Source organism: Moschus berezovskii, chromosome 4 (genome assembly GCF_049115385.1).
Source record: "Moschus berezovskii isolate FMDL1 chromosome 4, NW_MosBer_1.0, whole genome shotgun sequence".
In the NCBI taxonomy this organism is placed as follows: Eukaryota; Metazoa; Chordata; class Mammalia; order Artiodactyla; family Moschidae; genus Moschus; species Moschus berezovskii.
The window spans coordinates 37654514-37681952 of NC_142463.1; the positions used below are offsets into that span (position 1 = coordinate 37654514).

At 38.8% G+C, this 27439-nt stretch overlaps 1 protein-coding gene across 4 annotated transcripts in view; it reads left to right on the top strand.

The window, feature by feature from the left end:
* PATJ (PATJ crumbs cell polarity complex component) overlaps nucleotides 1-27439 on the top strand; it is a 385356-nt gene that overhangs the window by 210028 nt on the left and 147889 nt on the right. For all 4 annotated transcript variants that reach the window (XM_055402500.2, XM_055402504.2, XM_055402503.2 and 1 more), the window contains exon 28: nucleotides 6545-6741. In XM_055402500.2, coding sequence (XP_055258475.2) covers nucleotides 6545-6741 — 197 coding nt within the window. The remainder of the gene's footprint in view (nucleotides 1-6544; nucleotides 6742-27439) is intronic.

A 27439-nucleotide genomic window follows, 5' to 3' on the forward strand; every position in this document is an offset into this window, starting at 1 on the left:
TCTCTGAATTAGAGTTACTGATATGTATGCTTGTCTTCAATGATAGATTTTAATGCCCTTGAAAAGAAATTCTGTAGTGTGCCCTTCACAACACAAGCCTGACATGAATTTGGATTCAATCAATATTTGTTAACTGAAAAAAAATGGGAATATTCTAGTGTCATAACAACACCAAAAACAAATTGGCCAGAGTAACAGGGCTGCCGGTTTCAAAAATTAGGATAACAAATCTACAACTTAGTCCCTTGGTGGAATGTTGATGAGGGAACCAGCTTTTTGAAGGGTCTTTTAAACCTGTAGATAGGGTTTCAGTTTTTTTAATTGTGGTAAAATATACATAACAAATATACCATTTTAACTACTTTTAAGTGTACAGTTCAGTAGCATTAAGTCCATTCACATTGTTTTACAACTATGATTACCCCCCACCTCCAGATCTTTTATATCTTCCAGCTGAAACTGTGGAAAGGGTTTTAATTTCACACTTGATTAACACACAGTTTTAAAGCCACCTCAGTGGCCTACAGACCAGGGACAGTCACTGGAAACAGTGCTATTATTCCTTTGCACCTCACAAAGTTGTCCTTGGAACTCCTCAGTATAAGTAACTCAAATAAGAGAGTCTGGGAAAGAATGATGTCAGCCCCTTCCTCTCCTGATTGCCATTGGAGGACAGTGTGCCTGCTTCCTTCATTCCATCGTGGGGAACCACTGCTTCCTTTCACAAGTCACAGTTTTCCTCAAGACAGACAAAGAAGAAAAGAGTAGCTTTGGCACCAACTTAAAACTAACTTAAAACCTCAACATAACTGAATGATAAAGACAAAATCATGACCAAATCAGTCTTTAATGTTATGTGGAGTCTATGTCCCAGGAATTTTTAGTTAGCATCCATTTTAAGCTAACAGCCCTAGTGGCTCAGACGGTAAAGCGTCTGCCTACAATGTGGGAGACCCAGGTTCAATCCCTGAGTCAGGAAGATCCCCTGGAGAAGGAAATGGCAACCCACTCCAGTACTCTTGCCTGGAAAATCCCACGGACAGAGGAGCCTGATAGGCTACAGTCCATGAGGTCGCAAAGAATCGGACACGACTGAGTGACTTCACTTTCACTTTCCTATCACAAATAAGAAATATGCCATTTGTAGAGGTTCAGTATTTGTCCAAGAAACTAGTGGTGTTAAGTGCCTCAACTAAGGATTTGAATTGAATTCTAACCCTTGAGTCTTTGCTCTTTCTATTCTGCCACAAGAATGTATTGCTAGAGATTCACCTTTTGTAGCACTTGGGTTGTTCATCAGTTGTGATGGAGCCACTATTTACCAAAGGAGGATCCCTCTTGATCCTCCTTTGGAGGAGGATCATTAATCATTTGCATGTCTGAACAGTTGAATATACAGTTAATGGTCGTGGAGGTTATTTCTTTTTTTTCTCAGAAGGTTGAACAAGTCAGACAAATTTTGGAAACTGAAAGTCTTTTTATATTACTTTAACACTAAAACCTTTCTCAGCTCATTCTGTTTTTTCAGTTCCCAGGGGCATGAGATTGCGTTAAATATAATCTTTCATAGCATATTACCGTCATTGGTCAGCTGGGACTCCCTGTTCGGTTTTCTTTGCTCCCTTTTATTCCTATTTCTTTCCAGCCACTGTAATTAACCATTCTAATGTGTTAGCTATTTGTGTTTTTGTATATGAACTTCCAAAATATGTGCTGTGGTTTTTGTGCAGAATCTTATTTCACATTAATAGTATTACATAATGTGTTGACCCCATTCTGTCTGTCCCCCTTTCAGCACTGTTTACAAAATCTCTTTATGTTACTATTGACGTTAATTTATTTTAATTATTAATCTATGTCAAAACAGAAGAGAACTTTAGTTATTTTTTGTTGTTATAGGTTTTCATAGTTTTATTGCACTGTGTCCAAAGCGACAGCTTATATGATATTGATTTTTTTGAGACTTATTGTGGTTTCTTTTATGGTCTAATACACAGTCTGTTTCTGTAATAGTTCTGTGTGTGCCTTCCCAAAATGTGTATTTTCTGTTGTAACATTCTCTTAAATACAATACCTTGAGCTTATTGAGTTGTCAGTCTTCAGTTTATTTTTTTAATCTTCTTCTGCTTTATTATTTTCTGAGAAAGATGTGTTAAAATTTTATTTTATTTGTTTCCTTAACTGTGGTATCATTTCTTAACTATTTTACCCTAGAAATCCAGTAAATAATACAGTTGAAAGCATAACTGCTCTGGTTGAATCTGGAAGAAGAGGTCTTAAATCGAGTGTTCTTTCAAGGTTCCATCCCCAGAGTACCTTAAGGCACCTCTGCAGAATCCCTAAATTGGAATATTATTTCTGTAAACAAGCTATCAGTTAACCCTTTAACCTTGCACTCTTATTTCTTGTCACCCACCCACTAACTTAAACAATTTTCAGTTCAAAGCCAGATGGACTTTCACATCCCCTTCCTCATCCCTCTGCATGGAAGTTTTTACTCTTGCCATTTGGTCCACCAGAATTCTTTTTCACATAACCTAACTCTGTAAGTTATTCAAAACCATTCTTGTATATCCAAAGAACAAAAAAACTAATTAAAAAAGATATATACACAATTTAGTGTTAATAGAAGCTTTATTTACAATAGTCAGACAACCTGTGTCCATCCATAGATAAATGGGTAAAAGAGATGTGGTATAGAATGGAGTACTACTCAGCCATAAAAAAGAATTTGCCATTTGCGACAACGTGGATGGGCCTAGAAGGTATTATACTATGCCACATAAAGACAAATACAAATGTGAAATGTAAAAAAAAAAAACAAAAACAAATGAACAAACTAAACAAAACAGAAACAGACCTACAGGTACAGAGAACAAACTGGTGGTCACCAGAGGTGGGGAGTGGTTGGGCAAAACAGGTGAAGGGTATTAACATGTACAAGCTTCCACTTATTAATAAGCCATGGGATATAAGGTACAGTATTGGGATTATGTTCAGCAACATTGTAATAACTTTGTATGGTTTAGCTTTGTAATAGCTTTGGATGGTTACCAGATTTACTATGGTGATCTATTTGTCATGGATATAAATGTTGAATCACTATTTGGTATTCCAGAAATGATATTATATGTCATTGATTGATACTACTTCAATTAAGAAAAGAAAAAGAAGAAAAAAAAAACCTTCTAAAATTCTGCTTCTTTCAAGAAATCTCTTCTAGCCATATCATTTCTTAGAATTCTAAAGGCAATGAATGATTGCTCAGTTCAGTTCAGTCGCTCAGTCGTGTCTGACTCTTTGTGACCCTATGGACTGCAGCACGCTGGGATTCCCTGTCCATCACCAAATCCTGCAGCTTATTCAAACTCATGTCCATCGCATCAGTGATGTCATCCAACCATCTCATCCTCTGTCATCCGCTTCTCCTCCTGCCTTCATCAGGGTGTTTTCCAGTGAGTCAGTTCTTCACATCAGGTGGCCAAAGTATTGGAGTTTTAGCTTCAACATCAGTCCTTCCAATGAATATTCAGGAGTGATTTCCTTTAGGATGGACTGGTTGGAATTCCTTGCCATCCAAGGAACTCTCAAGAGTCTTCTCCAACACCACAGTTCAAAAGGATCAATTCTTTGGTGCTCAGCTTTCTTTATAGTCCAGCTCTCACATCCATACATGATTTACTGGAAAAACCATAGCTTTGACTAGACGGACCTTTGTTGGCAAAGTAATGTCTCTGCTTTTTAATATGCTGTCAAGGTTTGTCATAGCTTTTCTTCCAAGGTGCAAGTGTCTTTTAATTTCATGGCTGCAATCACCATCTGCAGTGATTTTAGAGCCCCCAGAAATAAAGTCAGCCACTGTTTCCACTGTTTCCCCATGTATTTGCCATGAGGTGATGTGACGGAATGCCATGATCTTAGTTTTCTGAACGTTGAGCTTTAAGCCAACTTTTTCACTCTCCTCTTTCATTTTCGTCAAGAAGTTCTTTAGTTCTTCGCTTTCTGACATAAGGGTGGTGTCATCTGCATATCTGAAATTATTGATATTTCTCCCGGCAATCTTGATTCCAGTTTGTGCTTCATCCAGCACGGCATTTCTCATGATGTACTCTGCATATAAGTTAAATAAGCAGGATGACAGTATACAGCCTTGACCTATGCCTTTCCTGATTTGGAACCAGTCTGTTGTTCCATGTCCAGTTCTAACTATTGCTTCCTGACCTGCATACAGATTTCTCAGTAGACAGCTTAGGTGTTCTGGTATTCCCATCTCTTGAAGAATTTTCCACAGTTTGTTGTGATCCACACAGTCAAAGACTTTGGTGTAGTCAGTAAAGGTGAAGTAGGTATTTTTCTGGAACTCTCTTGTTTTTTCGATGATCCAGTGGATGTTGGCAATTTGATCTCTGGTTCTTCTGCGTTTGCTAAATCCAGCTTGAACATGGTTCATGTATTGCCGAAGCCTGGCTTGGAGGGTTTTGATCATTACTTTACTAGTGTGTGAGGTGAATGCAATTGTTTGGTAGTTTGAGCATTCTTTGGCATTTCCTTTCTTTGGGATTGGAATGAAAACTGACCTTTTCCAGTCCTGCGGCCACTGCTGAGTTTTCCAATGATTGCTAGTGCAGTTAATTTAATGTTTATTCACTCACCTGAATTTACTAATTGATTAATATGTATTTAGTGACCAGCATGTGAAGTGGTTGGAATTTCTGTTTATATAGCTGTAGTTGTTTATTAGTTGTTGTGTTTGTTTGCTTCCTCTGCTTTGTTGTATAAGCATGTTGAGGGTAACGTGTTTTGTATCCTCTATTACTTAAGGTACCCACATAATGGCTTGTTCTTAATAGTTGACTGATGAAAACACTTTGAGTTTATTTACTTCAGTGTTAATGGGGATAATTTTATTTCTGCATAGAGGACAGTTTTGTTACATTTCAAGTTCTTTAGTTTACTGTATTTTGCAAAATATGTTCTTTATTATTCATAAGCATGATCAGTGAAAGGTCTTTAAGATTCTCTTCAAAATCCTTATAAAGTAGACAAATTTAAGCTTTCTAAAATAAGCATTTATGATTAATTATTTCAATGTAAATTTATGTACAAAATAGCCTTTATGAGTTTAAATTTATCTACTCTCTTTTAAGGCAGTGTTTGTTATATCTGGTAAAGTGATGAGATGGATGAGGCTGTCTTCCTTCCCTTAACACTAATTATTCCAGTTAAGCTTTCAATTTGCAAGGTTCCCTTATAGGACAGTGAACTTAGTATTAGAGCATAGAGAGTTCCAGCATAGTGGCAAGGATTGCTTGGTTTTTCAGCTGATGAGATGATTGCATCATGTGATAGAGTCACCAGCAAACCTTTGAGCCCTTGTAGCACTCCTGGCCTGAGCTGGTGCTGTTTGATGTACAAGGCATGTTTAAAGCTGTATTATTCCCCACACTGACCTGCCAGTGTAGTTGCGTTGCACAGGTGAAGTGTAACCAGCCACACCCTAAAATAGGTAGTTTAGGGTGTAAAATGGAGGTTGCAAGATGAAACAGAAGATCAAATAGAAGAATTATAAAATAACTATAATCCACGAGCCATTAAGTCCTTTATATTTTATTTTCCCAACTTCCATGACGTGGGAATTATCATGTCCATTTTAAAGATGAAGAAGTGGAATTCCATAGAGATAAAATGATGTGTTAATTAATGGACATTGAGTGGTAGACGTGTATATTAACTTCAGATCTGACAGCTCAATCAACATCCTTAATTCCCCTTGTTTTTACTCGCATAACACCCAATATTGTTTTGTACCCTTTGTATGGGCTTCCCTGGTGGCTCAGAGGTTAAAGCGTCTGCCTCCAATGCGGGAGACCCGGGTTCGATCCCTGGGTCGGGAAGATCCCCTGGAGAAGAAAACGGTAACCCACTCCAGTATTCTTGCCTGGAGAATCCCATGGACGGAGAAGCCTGGTAGGCTACAGTCCACGGGGTCGCAAAGAGTCGGACACGACTGAGCGACAGAACAGAACAGAACAGAACAGAACCCTTTGTATACTTTAAAGAAATGTAATTATTTAGAATTAATGGTTGATTTTCTTTCTTTCTGGACTACAGGTCGGTGAGAGTAGATCCATGTCTGTTTTGTTCAACCAACAGACCAAACACTTTGCTTGGCACATGCCTGGTGATCAGTATATATTCTTTGTTTCCCTTGTTCTTTTTTTGAAGGGGAGCAAGTAGTGCAGAGAGGCCAGGTTTTCCATTACATTATGTTAACTCTCTTAGGTAAGAAAATGTGTAGAAAATCTAGGCTAGCCCTTGAACCTGAATAGTCAGGGAAGGTTTTATGGGGAGACATCTTCTTAGATGGAGATCAAATAATCTTTAACTGTAACCTGTGTATAAGGCTGTGAATGACCTCAAGTACTTCACTTACAAGAAGGGACAGTTCATTGTAGAAGCATCAATAAAAATGGGGAAATGCCAATGCCTTGATGATATAGATTCAGGCGCTCTATTTAAATTTTTTAACCTTTTTTTTAATTAGAAAAAATCAGGCAAAGATATGCAGACCTGCCTGGAGAACTGCACATTATTGAACTTGAAAAGGATAAGAATGGACTTGGACTCAGCCTCGCTGGTAACAAAGACAGGTCACGCATGAGCATATTTGTGGTGGGAATTAACCCTGAAGGACCTGCTGCCATGGATGGACGAATGCGTATTGGAGATGAACTGTTGGAGGTGAGGGGCGTATATTCTTAATTTTTATTTGGATGAGATGATTGGATATAGAGGATAGTGTATAAGATGATGAAGTAAAAGGGTAAAATGTTATAAATTGCATTTTCTTCAACTATTTGTTATCATTTTCCCAAGCAAGAATGAAAATCATATTGTTGCTTACAAATACTATTGGCCGCTTGAGTAAAGACTAATCTCACAAAATAATTCAAGGGCCTTTAAGTAAAATTTCATGAAAACATATTAAAAGAATAGAGCTTGTTTTTGAATATAAATTCCAAAAGATTCAAAACTAATTTGTGTATTAATATGACATTATTAATATTTAACAAAATCCTCTTCAGCTTCTGAATTAACTGTAAGTATAACATTTTTTTTGTTGCTGTTGTCGTTTAGTTTTTCTGGAAGGTGTTACAGCCAACAAAATCTTATGAACTGGTTGTCAAGGACTGGTTAATATCTGTGAGTTGGTAATATGGTTAAAGTCATATAGGTTCCTTATTTAGGACCAGGAGAGAGAAAAGATAAGTTAGGGAGGGAACTGATCCTCTGCTACTATTCCAGATGATTTCATCAGTAATCTGAAAAGGTTATTCTCATATTTGTAAGCTTAAAGTCAGGGTCTCTGCTCTGCTGCTGCTGCTGTCGCTTCAGTCGTGTCTGACTCTGCGTGACCCCATAGATGGCAACCCACCAGGCTCCCCCGTCCCTGGGATTCTCCAGGCAAGAACACTGGAGTGGGTTGCCATTTCCTTCTCCAATGCGTGAAAGTGAAAAGTGAAAGTGAAGTCACTCTGTTGTGTCCAACTCAGCGACCCCATGGACTGCAGCCTACCAAGCTCCTCCGTCCATGGGATTTTCCAGGCAAGAGTACTGAAGTACTGGGGTGGGGTGTCATTGCCTTCTCTCTCTGCTCTGAGTTTATCTTATTTTTATATTTATTTTCCAGTTCAATCATTCATTAATTCAACTAACAGTTTTTTGAGTATCTCTTAGGGCTGGATAGCAAAAAAGAGATGAATACTCCCATCCCTTCATTCAAATAGCTACCAGTCTCAAGGGAGAAAAGAGACATAAAAGATTGTTGCACAACAAAAATGAGAAAAAAAGATTATAATAAAAGCAGCACTACGTACTTGGTACCAGACATAGCTTTACTGAGGTCACAAAGTAACGAGGTGAGGTCGCAAAGTAGACGAGGCTTTTGGATTCAATATCAGGCAGTTTGACTTCTTCAGTGTTTGTTAACCAGTGTGCTCTAAGTCCTCTTGGATAAAATACTCCAACACTTGGACATTTAGGGGATCTGAATCACAGAGGCACTGAGTGTCAGATGCTTACTTCACATGAGGCCTTATTAATTTTTCATTTTATAATTTCCTCTTCAGACTCTACTCAGAATAGAATTCATAGTCATCTATAATGTGACTTGCCTAATAATATCCACAGCCAAAGCTGCTCAGACACAACTCTAAGATCATTAGTATCACCCTGTGTCTTCCCAGCCTTGGTAGTGTCTCCCCATTTTGAAATCTGTTTTCACCAAGAAGTCATTCCTGGAATTACTTTTCTTGTTGTTTGTAATGTAGCATTATGAAAGCGACCCACATAGGGTAGTAGTATTGACTAGCATAATCATCAAGTAAATAAAAATCAATGCTATTAGTATGGATTAACCAGTATAATTCATTGCTTCAAGTTCATTTCATTTAGAGGTTTCTTCATAAAACTAAAGTGATGGTGGTGGTAATAATAATGAAAGTAAAAGCTAGTTTACTGAGCTATTCCTAGCATATGTGCTAACACATTTGTATTCTTAAGAGCGCTATATGGTAAATACTGTTATGATCCCAATTTTCTGGATAAGAAAACTCCATCAGTAACAGAACTAAGTTGCTAAGAACCCAGGCTTGCCAGGCTCCAAGGTCTGTGCTCTAGCAACTGAAGTATGCTGCATTCTCCACGGTAGTTCCGGCAAATCCTGTCTGTTTAGATCCATGAGAATCCTAACTTATGATACGCTAGGCTTTAGGAAACCGTATATATTAAATCATACTGTTGTATTATGCACACTTAAATGCATTATTTCCTGTCTCGTGTGGCACATGGAAATGTTCCAAAAGCTATCATTTGGAACATGACTATTCTAGTTCTATTTTCTCTGCCTTATTAAGACTCAAGATGGAATGACTGATGTGCTCCAGACCGAGAAGAGAAGTGGTATGTTATTTCTGTGTCTGACATTTTATTAGATAGAGGAAATAGATGAGCTGGGGCTGCAGGGTGCTGAGAGTGTTTCGTAGGCCATACAGTAAAGTCGACATTGTGTGCAGGGCGGAGAGTGCTAGACTAGGAAGACCTGCTCTAATTATTCCAATTCTTTCAGTTATCAGTTGCATCTCAGAAGGGATTTAATATAGTGTAGGGCACACGGTTTACTATTAATCAGATCATATTTCCTCTCTTAAAGACAGAAACCTCAGGTATCTGTTTTCTATCTTGGCTAGAAGCTAGAAGAGATGTCCTGAGTAAAAAAGAATATTAGCATCTTGCTTTTTCAGACCCCTCCTATTCCCTCCTTTGACTTTCTGAATTCGGTCCTCTTGTTGCTCTTCAGTAATTTTATCTTCACTCAGAGATGAAAAGAATGAGAAGATTAAACGTGGCAATTAATTAATCCCCCCATACTCTCCATGGAGTCTTTTATTTAAATAAAATAAAATTAAAAGTTGGAATACAGAGTCTAGCATCACACATCTTTGATTGTTTGTTTATCTTCTCTAACCCTCAGTTACCTTCTTTATCAAGTGGAAATTTTTTATTCATTTAGCATGTACTTTACTAGGCATCTGTTGTGAAGGATGTGTAGGAGCAAGGTGCTGATTTTACATTGGTGAAGAAAATCCATCATCCTATTCTCATAGAGCTCACAGTCTAGTGATTGTGTAGCTTCAACCTCAAGGAGGTTGAATTAATGAGGTAAGAATTAATGAGAAGATAGGTCATGTTTTACCACCACATCTGGCACTTACTAATACCATGATACATTTCAACTGATAATATTTATAAAAAAAATTTATGTGGATTTGTGGGTTTCAGTTCTTTTTAGCTTGCTTATATTAATATATTTGTCTCCAAAAGTATGTTCCAGAGGGAAACCATCATACTCTTCAGTAGCTCCATGCAGCACCTTGAAAAGCTGAGAGTAGAAAAATGCACAGACTGGATTCTTATGCAGTTATAAGCCATCTTCTGATGGGCTTCTGGCTTCTAGGTCAGGGATGACAGTAAAAAAATTCATGTGGGAAACATTTTCCTGGTTTCTTTTTATAGCTGAGAAAAAATTTCAGTCATTTCTCTATGATATGTGAAGAGTTTGTTTATAACATAATATCAAATCCAATGTGCTTTTGAACTGAGAATAAGGCATTTATATAATGATGAGTACTGGGAAAGCCAGAAGCCAGTGTTACAATAGCTGTTCTTGGAGATGCAGTGTATTAGATGTTGTTGAAGGACACTGCATCACGAAGGAGGCATTTACAGTGGGCTTTTAGATCGTACTTACTGGGTTAGAGCAAATCTTGTGTATCTGCTTACCCATCCACAGTTCATTTATTGTGGTCAATTGAGGGAAAGTTATCCATGTCTTGATCAATCTTATAATTCTACTATTTGCTTGTATTATGTCTCACAATTGCTTTGCTGTTATCATTATTAACTTTGCTCACAGCCCCCTTTTATTTAGCGTTGATCTGACTTTTTTAGGCCCTCAGATGTAGTTAATTTATAGGAAGTAGAAAAGAGCATGGTCAAATACATTGTAGCTTACTGGAAGTGAGAGATTCTGCATCTCTTCCCGAGCCCTGTCCATGACTGATTTTTTGGCACGACACCTGCCAGCAGTTTTGTTGCTGTAGGACTGCATCGTTACAGTGCAAGAGCAGTCAGCAGGTTCTGCCGATTGATGGCTCAGTTCATGTATAAAAGAAATCTTACACTGAGCCCCCAGAAGACAATGTGATTAAATCTCAGCTTCTTTCTCCTTTACTAGGATGCTAGTGTGGGGGTTCTGAATTAATTTCAAAATGCATTAGCATATAATTACCATGTAGACTGGAATGAGACTTTCTAGAGTATTGGCTTTCCCTAAGCAATTAGTCCCAGAAAATACACAGGCCCGGGCATGGTGCTGTCTTGTGAATATAGGATTTATTTATAATCTTCCCTACAGGGCAAGTGTGGGAAGAGAGCTGATAGTGCCATGTGGGGATTGGAATGATTTGTCAGGTGAAGGAAGCAGCCAGAAGGAACAGCGTGGGTGGCATTTGGAAGTGTGCAGTGGATGGGCTTGCGTGTCTGGCTCCCACACCCTTCAAGACAGAGGAAGTTCATTCCCTTTGTGACATTTACCTGTAGCATAGCCTAAATTAAATCTTGTTATTTTTGTATGTGTATAATAGGTTTATTTAAGAACCATTGAAAATAAAAGTATGAATACTGACTATATTTGCCAAGAATGAAGACATAGAACTATAGGGAAACTCAGATCTTTTTGTTTAGTAATACTTATTTTATAAGAGGAAAAAAACTAAAATCATTAAATGACTGACTCAGGTACGTGTAGGTGCTTTATGACAAACTCCTGTCTGAGGGTGCTTACCACCACACCAGTCCAAAAGGTTGATCCTTCACTTGTTGCCACTGAATTATTTTTGAAATCTTTTGGAAGACTTAGATGTGATTTAGAAGTACACTATAGTGAATAAATTACTAGGTTTTAGACATCCATAGATAAGATTCTATTTTACAGTCAAAAGCTTCCATCATCTTATACTGGGTCCTTTAGATTATTAGCATACAAATGAATGTAATTTTCTAAAGTATGCTTCTTAATGCATTAATTGTGCCCTAAGAGATATCACAGAATAAAATATCCCATTGTGGAAACACTAGTTTGAGGACCAGAAAGAAGAGTTAAGGATTTCAGAATTGCAGTAAAATGATTTTTCCAACAGTTTTATTAACAGAAATAGGTTTATGATAGCTAAAAATACAAAAATAAATCGATAAACATTTTTTATTGTGGCAATAGTGTCAAGATACATCAAATTTTACTTTTTAAATATGTGATTTATTGTATGTATTATATCTCAATGAAGCTGCTAAAAATGAATTGATCGGCCTGACAGAAACTATAAGCAAGTCCTGAATATAACCTCACATATGCAAAGCTTAAGTTACCCCATTTTCTGACTCTTAAAATTGTATGCAGCCTAATTCATAGCTCTGAAAGTCAACAGAAGAATGTGGTGTTGGCTGAGTGGTCAGCTTCATACACAAAGTTGTCCTGGGATCCCAGAGGTGTGTATGTTTTTCCTTTCTTTCAGGTGCAGTCTCCCTTGTCATTAAAACATTGTAACGCATACTTATGTGTTTTGCTTAATTATCTTTCCTAAGTAATCCATTGTATTACATCCAAATTAAGTTACAAAAAGATGAGTTTATTAAAAGAAATCAGAGGTAGGGGAGCTATATTAGGAATTGAGTTGACACTAAGCATTTATAATCTGCTAGGCTTTGCTAAATTCTTTACGAGTATTCTCTTTTTTAAACAAAAGTAGATGCTATTTTAGTACCCATTTTACAGATAAGGAAACTGAAACATGAGGGGCAGAATCAACATCAAAACACTGACTTTTCAGACTCTAAAGGCTATGTTCTTAAGTTTAGTTCTGGGTGGATAATGATTCTGGAAGATAATCGTGAATTTCTCATCATTTTGTAGTTTTGGTTGATCTAGATTAACCCAGTGCTAGTTTAGACTATCTGAGATAATTTTTCATGATACAATACCCTGTTACTCTTTTTATATTCTTAAAATTTAATGCCACTTGGAATTCATTAAAAGAAGACTTCAGTCAGTGAAATTATACCCATCTCTTAAGAACCAAAGAAGAAAAATAATCTTTTTTTTTTCTTTTGAGGTTGTTATTGCCTGATTTGAGAGCTCCTCTATATTTCATAATTTAAGAGCTCTCACCCTCAGTGCCATTATAGAGTTAAAATTTTATTTCAGCTGTAAGAAATAGTCTGTAAAACCTTACTCATATTGGGTGGCCTGGTTCTTTTCTGTGTTTCCTGGAGTGAAGTCTTTGAGCTCTACTCTTGCCATTTTTGTTTCTGTCTCTGGCTTGTTGGGGGAAGTGTTTTGAATTATATGGTCATACATCATTATCTTTATGCTGCTGAAATATTTAGGCTAAAACTCTATATTCTTATTGATCTTTTGGAGGAATGCAATCATTTAATTTTTATTTTTGCAGTCCTCAATATTGCTCCACAAAAGCTTTAAGTGGGATCACTACAGTGAGCCACATTGTCTTAAAATTAGGGAGGGAAAGTGGCATGAAAAAAAAAAAAAGTAAAAATGAAGATGTTCAAAGGAACTCAGTTACTGTGGAAGCTTATAAAAAATAGGCAGAGGAATGCACACAGGGGAAGAAAGGTGCCATTTGGAAGGAATAAGTGGATTTCAGCAGTGGTTCTCCAGACTCTCCTTTCTGCAGTTTTCCCTCGGACTCATACGTTCCATATCAGGGTAGTTGTCCAGGCTTCTGGTCCCTCCTTTTACCAATTTCTTCCCCACTCACTTCCAGCCCCGCACATGGTAATGCTGAAATGCAGGCTGGAAAGATATGCTCTTAGGTTATGGAGAAGTGCTTCCTTATATCAGCCTCATTATATAATTTTTTTTTTCTATATTTTGCTTTGTGTGCTAAGTTGTTTCAGTTATATCTGACTCTTTGCAACACTCTGGACTGTAGCCCGCCAGGCTCCTGTGTCCTTGGGATTCTTATAGTTAAAATTTCTTACAGTCACCATGAAGGCTTTTTATTTAATTAATTTTTTTCTGATGGTCTGCTATTTCTTTTTTTTTTTTTAATTTATTTATTTTAATTGGAGGCTAATTACTTTACATTATTGTATTGGTTTTGCCATACACTGACATGAATCTGCCCCGGATGTACATGTGTTCCCCATCTTGAACCCCCGTCCCACCTCCCTCCCCATCCCATCCCTCTGGGTCATCCCAGTGCACCAGCCCTGAGTATCCTGTATCATGCATCGAACCTGGACTGGCGATTCTTTTAAATATGATAATATACATGTTTCAATGTCATTCTCCCAAATCATCCCACCCTCGCCCTCTCCCACCCTAAGCTTCAATATATATGCTGTCCAAAGTCACTCCAAAGCCATTAACATCTCATAACTCATTACTGGACACTTCATTGCATTCCAGAGAGGAGAAATCCAGCGCCACCCACCAGAACACTGACACAAGCTTCCCTAACCAGGGAACCTTGACAAGCCACCCATCCAACCTCACCCACAGCGAGGAAACTCCACAATAAAGAGAACTCCACAAACTGCCAGAAGATGGAAAGGCCATCCCAAATACAGCAATATAATTACTTATTTATTTATTTTGCAGTTTGAATCCCTGGTGATTTATGACATTGTTCTTTATTGTTCAGTTGCTAAGTTGTGTCCGACTCTTTGTAACCCCATCCGTTCCGTTCCGTTCAGTCGCTCAGTCGTGTCCGACTCTTTGCGACCCCGTGGACTGTAGCCTACCAGGCTTCTCCGTCCATGGGATTCTCCAGGCAAGAATACTGGAGTGGGTTACCATTTCCTTCTCCAGGGGATCTTCCCGACCCAGGGATCGAACCCGGGTCTCCCACATTGGAGGCAGACGCTTTAACCTCTGAGCCACCAGGGAAGCCCATAGATTACAGCATTTCAGGCTTCCCTATCTTCCACTACCTCCTGGAGTTTACCCAAGTTCATGTCCATTGAGTCAGTGATGCTATCTAACCATCTCATCCTTATGACATTATGTCATCACAGATTGCTGTAAGGATAACCACTGGTCACCCATGAGGTGTTCCAAATTTACTCATAGATTCTCAGGAATGAGATACTTTATGTTCTCTCACAATGAGTCAAAAAGTCATCATTCTGCATATTTACAATATTTAAGCAACGTGAAGGATAACTAAAAGATCAAGAATTTAAAATGGCATTATGCTCATGACCATGTAATCTTAAGGCACAAAGCTTGAAAGAAAAATGTTAATGAAATTCTTATTCCAGGTTTAACTTACTAACAATATCAAACACCTGCTTGAACTCATCACAAACATAGGTCATGTATGTGTGTTTTAATTATAGTTTGTAAGTGAAGTGAAAGTTGCTCAGTCATGTCCAACTCTCTGTGACCCCATGGACTATACAGTCCATGGAATTTTCCAGTACAGAATACTAGAGTGGGTAGCCTTTCCCTTCTTCAGGGGAATCTTCCCAACCCAGGGATAGAACCCGGGTCTCCCTCATTGCAGGCAGATTCTTTACCAGCTGAGCCACAGGGGAAGCCCAAGAATACTGGAGTGAGTAGCCTATCCCTTCTCCAGCGGATCTTTCCAACCTAGGAATCGAACCGGGGTCTCCTGCATTACAGGTGTATTCTTTACCAACTGAGCTATCAGGGAAGCCCATAGTTTGTAAGAGGTAGGTCTGAAATCAGTAATCCAACCTGAAAATCAGATGTTCTACCAAAAGCAGTAAGCTTGTGCCAATTTCACATCCTGTTAGGAAAAATTATGCATTATATGTCAACCCCAAACCCCCCATCAGTTTCCCAAAATACATCTAAAGTATTATAGTATAGTATATACAAAGATATTATATATAGGTAACATTAATCATGCCATGAAATTAAAAGACGCTTGCTCCTTGGAAGGAAAGTTATGACCAACCTAGATAGCATATTAAAAAGCAGAGACATTACTTTGCCAACAAAAGTCCGTCTAGTCAAGGCTATGGTTTTTCCCGTGGTCATGTATGGATGTGAGAGTTGGACTATGAAGAAAGCTGAGCGCCGAAGAATTGATGCTTTTGAACTGTGGTGCTGGAGAAAACTCTTGAGAGTCCCTTGGACTGTGAGGAGATCCAACCAGTCCATTCTAAAGAAGATCAATCCTGGGTGTTCATTGGAAGGACTGATGCTAAAGCTGAAACTCCAATACTTTGGCCACTTCATGCGCAGAGTTGACTCACTGGAAAAGACTCTGATGCTGGGAGGGGTTGGGGGCAGGAGGAGATGGGGATGACAGAGAATGAGATGGCTAAATGGCATCACCGACTCTGTGGACATGAGTTTGAGTGAACTCCAGGAGTTGGTGATGGACAGGGAGGCCTGGCGTGCTGTGATTCATGGGGTCGCAAAGAGACGGACATGACTGAGCAACTGAACTGAACTGAACTGAATCATGTTAGGATGTGAAGTGTCTAATATTACTTCAGAATCACCGAACACTATGGTTGCATACAGTTGCTTTGTATGCACTACCATGGTTTCCATTAGCTCTGCCAACATCTACGCTAAACATCCTCCTTGTTTACTCTGAGTGTGTGGCTTAAAACATCCTGTGATTGAAATGCAACTCTGATCTTTTCCCTCACAGTTTTTTGTTTAAAATCTTTTTGTGTTGAGGGGTATAGATACAATTTTTTTTCTTTATAAGATAAGGATTTACTGAAAAATATTATGTTGAAAGAGAGAGATTCTCTGAAGTTTGAATATTAAAAACCAAAAGGTATGGGAAATTTTACCTGGGGAGGTATACCCATGTATATTTTCTGCCCTTTAAAAAAAAGTGTTTTTTTTTAACATCTACAAAGTAAAGAGAATAACATAATTATTATTTTGTATAGCCATCACATATCTCAACAATTACTAACACCCTGTCATTCAGGTATCAACTATAGCTTCATAAACCCACCCCTACTCAGAATATTATTATTTTTGTAGGCATGTGTGTATATGTATATGTGCTAAAATTTACATAACAGGAAATGCACAGGCTTTATCTATACAATTTTGACAGTTGTGTACACTTGTATTATCCAAACACTTATCTTTTCTCTCCATAGAAACTTTTATGGGGTGTTGATTCAAGTGACTTCCTCATTTTAAATTATTTGTTGTTGTTGTTGTTGTTATTTGTAATTGAGTTGAATTTGGAGTTCTTTATATGTTCTGGAAATATTCTGGATGCTAGTTCTTTATCAGATAGACACAGCAATGAAAATGTTTTGAAGGCAAGAGAAAAAAATTCTAGTAGCATAGGTAATTGGAGTAGAGTCCTAATCAGACCATGTGTTTGAAAGAAGCAACTATTAAGCTGGCCCTTGCTAGTTTGGGGGAAGTCTCGACTTCTAGCATGTACTGATGTTCTTGGAAGAAGGAATCCCAGGTCACTGTTCACTTGAGATCCTATTTACTTGTGTGACTCAGTTCAGTTCAGTCACTCAGTTATGTCCGACTCTTTGCAATCCCATGGACTGCAGCACACCAGGTCTCCTTCTCCATCACCAACTCCTGGAGCCTGCTAAAACTCATGTCCATCAAGTTGGTGATGCCATCCAACCATCTCATCCTCTGTCGTCCCCTTCTCCTCCTGCCTTCAATCTTTCCCCGCATCAGGGTCTTTTCCAACAAGCGAATAACCCACAAACCACAGAACAATTATACGAAAGAAATTCTTGCAAAGAAATTCTCGCATGTTAAGACAGTTCTAGGACCCAAAACAGATTTCCCAACCTGGGGATCTGGCAAAGGGACTGAGAACCCCCAGGGAATTTTATTTTGGAGGCTAGATGGATTTGATTATAGAACTTCCACAGGACTGGGGAAACAGACTCTTGGAGGTCACAAACAAAAGCATGTGAGCACCAGGACCCAGGACAAAGGAGCAGTTACCCACAAGAGACTGAGCCAGACTTGCCTGTGAGTGTCCAGGAGTCTGTGGTGGAGGCCTGGGTCGACAGTGGCCTGCTGCAGGGTCGGGGCACTGAATACAACAGTGTGGGCATAAGTCCTTTTGATGGAGGCTGCCATTACTCCTACCATAGTTTAGCCTCAGGCCAAACAACAGGGAGGGAACACAGTCCTGAACATCAACAGGAAATTGGATTAAAGATTTACTGAACTTGGCCCTGCCCATCAGAATAAGACCCAGATTCCCCCAAAGTCAGTCTCTCCCATCAGGAAGCTTCCACAAGCCTCTTATCCTCATCCATCAGAGGGCAGACAGTATGAATACCACAAGCAGAGAAAACTAACCAAACTGATCACATGGATCACAGCCTTGTCTAACTCAGTGAAATGAGCCATGCCGTGTAGGGCCACCCAAGACGAATGGGTTATGGTGGAGAGTTCTGACCATATATGGTCCACTGGAGTTGGGAATAGCAAACCACTTCAGTATTCTTGCCTTGAGAACCCCTTGAGAAGTATGAAAAGGCAAAAAGATATGACACTTATGTGACATTAATAGAGATAGGATGTAATGCTTCAGCATCCTAGGAAAGAATGACTCCTCTGAATATTAATGAGCCCTTAGAAGTAGATTATACTTTTGACTCCATTCATGCATTCCTTTCTATGCCCTGCAGATAATACAAAGTTAGCCACAGATACCTACTTCATTTGGTCAAGTGAACTAGCCTATAGCAACTAGGGTAGAAACACTAAGAATCAGAGCAACGTGTGTGTGTGCTGCATGCTAAGTCGCTTCAGTCATGTCTGACTCTTTGTGACCCAATGGACTGTAGCCGGCCAGGCTCCTCTGTCCATGGGATTCTTCAGGCAAGAAGACTGGAGTGGTTTGTTGTGCCCTCCTCTAGGGGATCAGAGCAACACATAAACATATTTCTCTGCTCACTTCCTTGAAGTCAATATTTTTCTATAGTGTTTGGGTGTAGGATTCAAAGGAATATCTTTTACTATTCTCCCAGTATATCAAATTTAGAGAGATGTGAGCTATAAGCTGTTATACTTTGCCTTCAGAAAGTATTTCGATTTAATTCGTTCTCTTTGAGAGAAAATAAATCTCTCATGCTTTAGCCTGAAACAGATTAAATGAAGTCACGGAAGACCTTATTTCAGCACTGTGTTCATTAAACATAGTCCTTAAAACCTGTTCCTTTGCTCAGACTATTAAGTTATTAGAGCTTGACATGTATTATTTTGTCTTTTGAGGGAAAGAAATCAATGTGAAGTTTATTCAGAAATGCTTTTTCATTCCAGTGAAATTATGTTTTCACGTGAGTGGCAGTCATCATCCCTGTTCCATTCTTGCCTTGCTGCCCCTTTCTTCCCTTCAGTTTGCCCATCTGCAAAATTGAAAGCAGTGATTTGGAAAGTGAGGATGGTTTTTTATGGGGGCTAGTGACCAAGATTTTTGGAAGGGAAAAGTATTCTATAAAGTCTTGTTTGAACAGGACTTGGTTACCTTTATTCTGTTAGTCTACACCCTACCCCCAAAGCTCTATGCATAGCTCCTAGGAAGAGACCTACAGTTTCCTACCTGTGTATCTTTTCATATATGAGAATTTTCCACAGTCCTGGTGTTTTTACTGCCCCTCTGTTCACCCTAGGTCTGCTAGGATTCCACAAGAGCCACCCGCCCACCTCCAAGAAGAGATTATCGTCTCTTGCTTTATGTCTGCATCCATCACATGGCAATGCATTTATCTGTGTCCAAGACCATGTCACTTACTAGAGTACCTGGTGTATGTGTGCAAAAACCATATCTGACTGAGTAAAAGCAATTTCAGTAAAGTGACTTTCAGAGAATGGGTATCTAGAACACACCTCATGCTCTCAATACATGGCAGCTGTGGTGATGATGGTAATGAGAATTCCTGTTTCCTCATCACTTTGCACAATGGCTGTTGAATAAGTGAATAAATTGATAGGTATGACACATATCTATTATACTTTTCTTGGAATATTTCTTGGTCTGGAACTTCTATTTTGTGAGGCCCTGTTAATTGGATTTAAAATTTCTTAGGATTAAAAAAAACCAACCAACTGTATAGCACATGGAACTCTGCTCAATGTTCTGTGGCAGCCTGGATGGGAAGGGAGTTTGGGGGAGGATGGATACATGTGTATGTATGGCTGAGTCTCTTCGCTGTTCACTTGAAACTATCACAGCATTGTTGATCGGCTATATCCCAATACAAAATCAAAAGTTTTAAAAAATAGAAGAAGTTGCTTATCCTGTGACTTTTACCCCCTATCTCCCTACCTTTAGGAGTGGTTTCTAATTATTAATAGGACAGGCTTTTGGACTCAAACAGTTTTGGCTTTAAATACTGTGGTCAAGTTCCTAAAACTCATTAAGTCTCAGTTTCTCCATCTGTAAAATGAGGTAATAATGCATTCCTCTACTGATTTGTGTGAAAGAACGTGTTTAAGGCATATGTGTATGTGTGTATATACATGCGTAGTGTGTATGCTTTGTATGTTGTGAGCACTTGTAAGTGGTGTTGTTACAAAGCAGTTATAAAATATCAATATAAAAAAACTGGCTATCACCTTAAATCCCACCAGTCAAAGATACCATCATCGTTGACAGTTGAGATCCTTACAGAGCTTTCTTTAGACTCGGACGGAAATTTTTACATAAACAAAAATAATGTGACAAATAGGTTACATGGTGTTTGGTCACATTCACTTTACAATGTTATCTTTATATGGCAATGGATTTAGATCTGTATCATTCTCCTTTACCTCCTTTTAATGACACAGTTTTCCATTTATTGATGTATGAAGACAAATATAATAAACCTTTTGTTGATGAATGTCTAGATAGCCATGATAAGTATTTTGACACCTCTGTCTTTAGTCTTTTTAGGATAAATTCTTACAAGTGGAAGTGCTAGATTAAAAATCTAAACCATAAGAAGATCCATCAAGTTATAAACAGGATTTGTTTTCTTCTACATCTGTGTTAAAAGTCAGTAAGAGCATTTATTAAAGAAAAAAGTTAACCTATAGATAATGTTTTGAACTGTAAAGTTTAGAATATATTTAAAAGTGAATTAGGGAGGATGCTCAGATTTCATCAGCAATTTCAGTTACCTGACTTATAACTAATTTTAATAATAATTTATTGCTATTCATAATAAATCATACTACTTTAATAAAAGCGTGGGTAAAGGGTATGTTGTTGAGTATATTTTAACATGATATTCAAACCTCAGGCAAATCTGTTGCTTGAACTAAATTTTAATTTTTGTATAATTAATATTTCTAATCTAAGCTTAGAAATCAAAGCTAATTAACTTTTACTTCCAATTTGGTACATTTTTGAATAGATTTAATTGAGCTACTGACTCTCCAGTATAAATTTATATTCATGCTCAATTTCATTATGGAAAATTGAGTAATTGAAACCTATCTCTTCATGATATTTTTGAATAATTTTATTGAAGCAAATCTCATTAAGGACCTCTAAAGTGAAAGTTTATGTAGTATAACAAAAGGATTTCTGTTTATTTTTGCTGAATCGTTGCTGGATTATCTCTAATTCTACTTCTTCTATAAACTACACATAAAATATTGCAATTAAGTGTTCCCTCTCTAGCATCTAAATATAGAGAGTTTACCTCAAATCAGTGTTTTTTGCTCACCACCACTCCTCTTCCCCCTTGACTGCCCCCTCCCCTGGCTCAACTGTAGTAGCAGAAACCAGCTCATGATGGGAAATATGGATCAAAATGAAAACCTGTTATATCCCTGTTGGCCAAAAAGAAGTTTGTTCAGGTTTTTTATACTATTTATAAGTTTTACAAATACAGATGTTTCTTATTTGGGTCTATTGTTTTCAGTATCTAGAACTGTTGTTAAGTTGTTCCTGAATGCCATTTCATTCCGCTGGAAGTTCAAACCTTGGAAGATGAGCTAACTTACCCATGATAAAATATTTGTGTCAATCTGGGACCAAGGATCATGGAACTGAGATAGAAGTTACTGACCCTGTGGAGGATTTCAGAAAGGCTTTTTGTCAGTAGTCAGAGGGCTTCCCAGGGGATGCAGTGGTAAAGAATCTGCCTCCCAATGCAGGAGACACAGGAGATGTCGATTCAATCCCTGGGTCAGGAAGATCCCCTGGAATAGGAATGGCAACCTGTTCCAGTATTCTTGCCTAGAAAGTTCCATGGACAGAGGAGTCCGGTGGGCTATATGTAGCCCATGGGGTCACAAAGAGTTGGACATGACTGAATGATTGAACATGCACACACCCAGTAATTAGGAAAGACAAACACAAATGAAAAAACCAGAATTATAGGTCGAGTATAAAAATCTCCTTTATACAGAAAGCCTTTTTCCTTTGTCTGTTTTTCCCCTTCTGAATGCCAAGGTAAATTACTGTGTGTCTGAAAGAGTTTAAGACTAGGAGATAGAATCACACTTGGATGTGTAAATTAATGTTTAGAAATAGAAGTCCCCGATTGTGTATCGGTAGAGATTTTTCATTGGTAAACAACAGAAATTAGCTCAAGGCAATTTAACTCAAAGAAGGGGAATTTATTGGAATGGTATGTGTGTCCCTCCTAAAACCTGAAGATCAGGATGCCTGGGGGCCTTAGAAGGTGATGGCTTTTCCTATCCCTTTATCCATGTGGCATATTATGGTTCCAGGAGGCTAAAAGAGCATTTGTTGTGTGTGGCTTGGCCCTAGTTTAAACACTCCTCAGAGGAGAGACTCTTGATGGTCCTGGCCTGTGTCATATTGTCTCCCAGTTTTAGCCTAGAGTGGCATGACAAGCAATACTAACTTGACTGTCAATCATAATGGATGGTGTTTGTGATGGGAAGGTTTGAAGGACCAACCTTTTTAAAGAAAAGTGGTTGTGTGCTGCAGTTCAGTTCAGTTCAGTTCAGTCGCTCAGTCGTGTCCGACTCTCCGCGACCCCATGAATTATAGCACTCCAGGCCTCCCTGTCCACCACCAACTCCCGGAGTACACTCAAACTCATGTCCACAGAGTCGGTGATGCCATCCAGCCATCTCATTCTCCGTCGTCCCCTTCTCCTCCCGCCCCCAACCTTTCCCAGCATCAGAGTCTTTTCCAGTGAGTCAACTCGTCGCATGAGGTGGCCAAAGTATTGCAGCTTCAGCTTTAGCATCAGTCCCTCCAATGAACATCCAGGATTGATCTCCTTTAGAATGGACTGGTTGGATCTCCTTGCAGTATAAGGGATTCTCAAGAGTCTTCTCCAACACCACAGTTCAAAGGCATCGATTCTTCAGCGATCAGCTTTCTTCACAGTCCAACTCTCACATCCATACATGACCACGGGAAAAACCATTGCCTTGACTAGACGGACCTTGGTTGGCAAAGTAATGTCTCTGCTTTTTAATATACTATCAAGGTTGGTCATAACTTAATCTCTACTACATCCCCAGTCTGGTCTGGCTTTCTCACTTAGTAATATGGAAATCAAGATGAAGTGGCATAAAATATTCTTCCAATAGTCATGGCTGGATGAATGTGGGAAAAATTATTTATCATCCAAACTGGGTTACATTTGAGAGAAGGCACACTATAAATAGCGGGAAAAACATGTATAAATTGGATTGTCCCAGATTTAAAAATATGGTTACCTTTGAATGGAAGAGTTGTACATCTCAGATTTTAACATAATAGATAGTTTATTTAGAGGGAGTTGGAATACCAAGTCAGTGCTAAGGAGAGTTCTTTCTACCATTATTAGATAGTATCAAAGATAAAGATATATCTAAATAATTTATTATTCGTACCATATATCACTGAGTCACTTTTGAAAGGAGAAACTTTGGGAAAGCACTTAGTTTCTCTGCTTCTCAGTTTACTGGAAGTAAATGCAAAATGATTTTTCCAATTTCTAGATAATCTGGATGATCACTTACATTCTGAAAGGATGAAATATTTTAACTGTTTGCCTTTGGCTTGGGTTAGAAAAAAGTTTAAAAGGTGGTCAACGTTTGTTCATTTCTATAATGAAAAAGTTGCAGTAAGCATATATTACTGTTCAGGGTGCAGCTTGTTTACACAAGAAGAAAGGTACAGTCTTACGGAACTACATACCACATTAGGGATTTCAAAAGCCTAACAGAGTTTTCAGGCCTTAACCTCTATGCATCGTGATAAAATGCTTGATTCTGACTTGTGTTGCGCTGTAACACGTGTGTGCTGTCATGGCCAAATCTCTGCACCCCCATGGACTATATCCCACTGATCTCTGTCCGTGGGATTCTCCAGGTAAGAATACTGGAGTGGGTTGCTTTTTCCTCCTCCAGGGGATCTTCCTGACCCAAGGATTGAACCTGCATCCCCTGTATCGGCAGGCAGATTCAATTCTAACTTGTATATATCAAAATTCCAGGACCTAAGATGGTAGGTGTACAGCTCAGAGTTTATTTAATAGACACCTTTACAAAGATGACTTTAGAAATCAGCTGAGTTTTATGTGCACCATACAGATGGTATGACCTCTAGGTGTGCCTTAGAATACAGGGTTTTCAACTAATATTTAAATCAAGCTCTTGGATGCCAGTTTCATCATCTGGTGAAAGTACATAACACCCAGCCCTTCTAAGATTCAACTGCGAACCTGTGCATCAAGAGGTTTGCAGTGTTTGGCACAGAGTAAGCACTCAGTGACTGGTAGCTATTAATAATTAGAATTAACCTGAAAACCTTCCAGGAGGTGTAAAATGCTTTTTCCCTGTCTACGCTATACTTGGAAGATGCCCTTTATGTATTGTTTAAACAACGGAAAACAGCAGCTTCTTAGAAATAGGGTAAGGGACAACCTAAAGTTAATTTGCATAAAATGCATCATATTCTTTCTAATTACTTACTGAATTTTCTCTGGAATGTGTTTCCTTAGAGATAAGGAAATATAAAGGTCACCTATGTTGTTGGAAGCTGTATACCTTTTGTTTACATAGTGAAGTTGCTTTCTAAACAATAAGATCTAGAGAACACAAAAGAGATCTTCCTCTCCTGAAACGCAGAGGACTGCTAATGTGTAATTTGTGAAGCCAGAAAAGAGGCTTTGTCTTGGATTTCTTTTATCCAAAGATCTGCATTTTCCTTTTACATTTAATCCAGTAAAATTAAGTTTCACTCTATCTTCAGTTTTCCATTCTGTTCCCAGTTTTCCACTGAGTAGCAGAGTCTCTCCAGAGGCCCCTGAACATTGGCAGGGAGCAGCTGCCTTAGCAGTAAATGCCACAGTTGTTGGCACTGGAAAAACATCGCCAGCAAGCAAGCTGCCTTGCTGTTCTACTGCCAGGGCCTCTGAATATTCAGAAACAGCACCATGAAAGACATACAACTTCAGATTTTCGCTTAGGTAAATTAAAATTAATGACTTGGTTTCTTCGTTTGGGCTGTGATTTTTCCTTCTTAGAATAATAGTGCCATGCGTTCTATCAAAATGGAGAATCACAACTAAAAAAAAAGGCATAGCCATAAACATGAAACAGCTGAATTTTCTATTTGCTCAAGTTTTTGCTAATAAAAAAAACCAAAACATTTTTCTTTTTAAACGTCAATTGTGTTGAAGGTTAGAGCCTACCTCAGAGACAGCATACTAGCAGTTGAGTAATGGAAGTGTTCCTTTCACTCAGGGATCTGTGATTCAGTGCATCCTCATTGAGCCACCACTGTATGCAAGCTATGTGTGAAAGCTGGGGAATACATAGAGGAGGATGCAGGTTCTTACCCTCAAGGAGTTTCAGTTCAGTCGTTCAGTCGTGTCCGACTCTTTGCGACCCCATGAATCACAGCACACCAGGCCTCCCTGTCCGTCACCAACTCCCGGAGTTCACTCAAACTCATGTCTGTCGAGTCGGTGATGCCATCCAGCCATCTCATTCTGTGTCGTCCCCGTCTCCGCCCGTCCCCGATCCCTCCCAGCATCAGAGTCTGTTCAATTACTGTTGTGTGCCTGCAGTGATGCTCTCTACCTGGCAGTGGTTGGCTTTACCATGTGGGGGCAGTACAAGTGTAATAAGAGAAATTTTTCTAAACCTAGTGCAATAGAATTGGGGCTTCTCTGGTGGTTCAGTGATAAAGAACCTGCCTGCCAATGTAGGAGGCACAGGTTTGCTCCCTGGGTCTTGGAGATCCCTTGAAGAAGGAAATGGCAACCCATACCAATATTCTTGCTGGGAAATCTTATAGACAGAGGAGCCTGGTGGGCTACAGTCCATGGGGCCACAAAATGTTGGATATGACTTAGCAACTGAGCACATACACGTGCCACAGAGTTCAAAGACAGGAATGTTGCGTCGGTCATGGTTTAGGAAACTCTTTTTGAAAGCAGTAGAGACACAGTGGGGAAGAGCGCCAGGCACTGGTCAAGCATGCTCCATGCATTATCTCAAGTTAAAATTGTGATTTAAACTTTCTTATTTTCAGTTCACTATCCGTTAAAGAGATTAAGAAATATAGTTAGCGATCATGCTAGACATACTATGTTGTAACCAGGCTTTGTCACTTAATATATATTGGATTTTTTTTTAATTTTTTATTAGAAAACAAATTTATAATGTATTTATATCACTCACTGAGTACATGGCATTTAATAACAACATCATTTTGGATATTTTTTATGTCATTAAGCTTTTTCACATTACTCTTAATGACTACATGACTTATTTATTTTTTAATAGCTAAGTTATATAAGAAGATGTAAATATAAGAAAAATAAAACCGTGAAAGTATTAGGAGAAAATATATGGATGGTGGGCACTCAAAATTTTTTTTTAATTGTTTCAGAGCAGACGGATTGAGAGGAAGATTAAAGAGATTTCTTGCGTACCCCTGTCCCCACACAGGCACAGCTTCCCTCATTATCAACATCCCCTTCTGGAGTGGTGCATACATTACAATTGATGAACCTACATTGACCCATTGCCATCCCTCAGAGTTCATAGTTTACGTTAGTGCTCACTCTGGGCATTGTACATTCTATGTTGTTGTTTGGTTGCTAAGTCACATCCAACTCTTTTGTGACCCCACGGCCTATAGCCCGCCAGGCTCCTCTGTCCATGGGATTTCCCAGGCAAGAATATTGGAGCGGGTTGCCATTTCCTTCTCCAGGGGATCTTCCTGAACCAGGGATCAAACCTGAGACTCCTGCATTGGCAGGCAGATTCTTTACCACTGAGCCACCAGGGAAGCCCTTGTATGTTCTGTGTGCTGTGTGCTCAGTCATTCAATTGTGTCCTACTCTTTTTAATCCTGTAGACTGTTGCCCACCAGGCTTCTCTCTCCATTGGATTATCCTGGCAAGGATACTAGAGTGCATAGCCATTTCCTCCTTCAGGGGATCTTCCTGACTCAGGGATCAAACCTTTATCTCCTGTATTTCCAGCATTGGCAAGCAAATTCTTTACCACTAAGTCACCATAATGGCATGTATCCATCATCAGAGTACCATACAGAATTTGGGTATTTTAAAAATTAAGTCATATCAAAAAGACAGAAACCTTAATCCCTGATAGCTCAGTTGGTAAAGAATCCACCTGCAATGCAGGAAACCCTGGTTCGATTCTGGGTCAGGAAGGTCCACTGGAGAAGGGATAGGCTAATAGGCTACCCACTCCATATTTTTGGGCTTCCCTTGTGGCTCAGCTGGTAAAGAATCCACCTACAATGTGGGAAACCTGGGTTTGATCCCTGGGTTGGACTGGATAGTCCATGGGGTTGTAAAGAGTAGGGCACTACAGAGCAACTTTCACTTTAACAGAAAAGGTGAGTAGTTTTAATGCTTAAAAGTT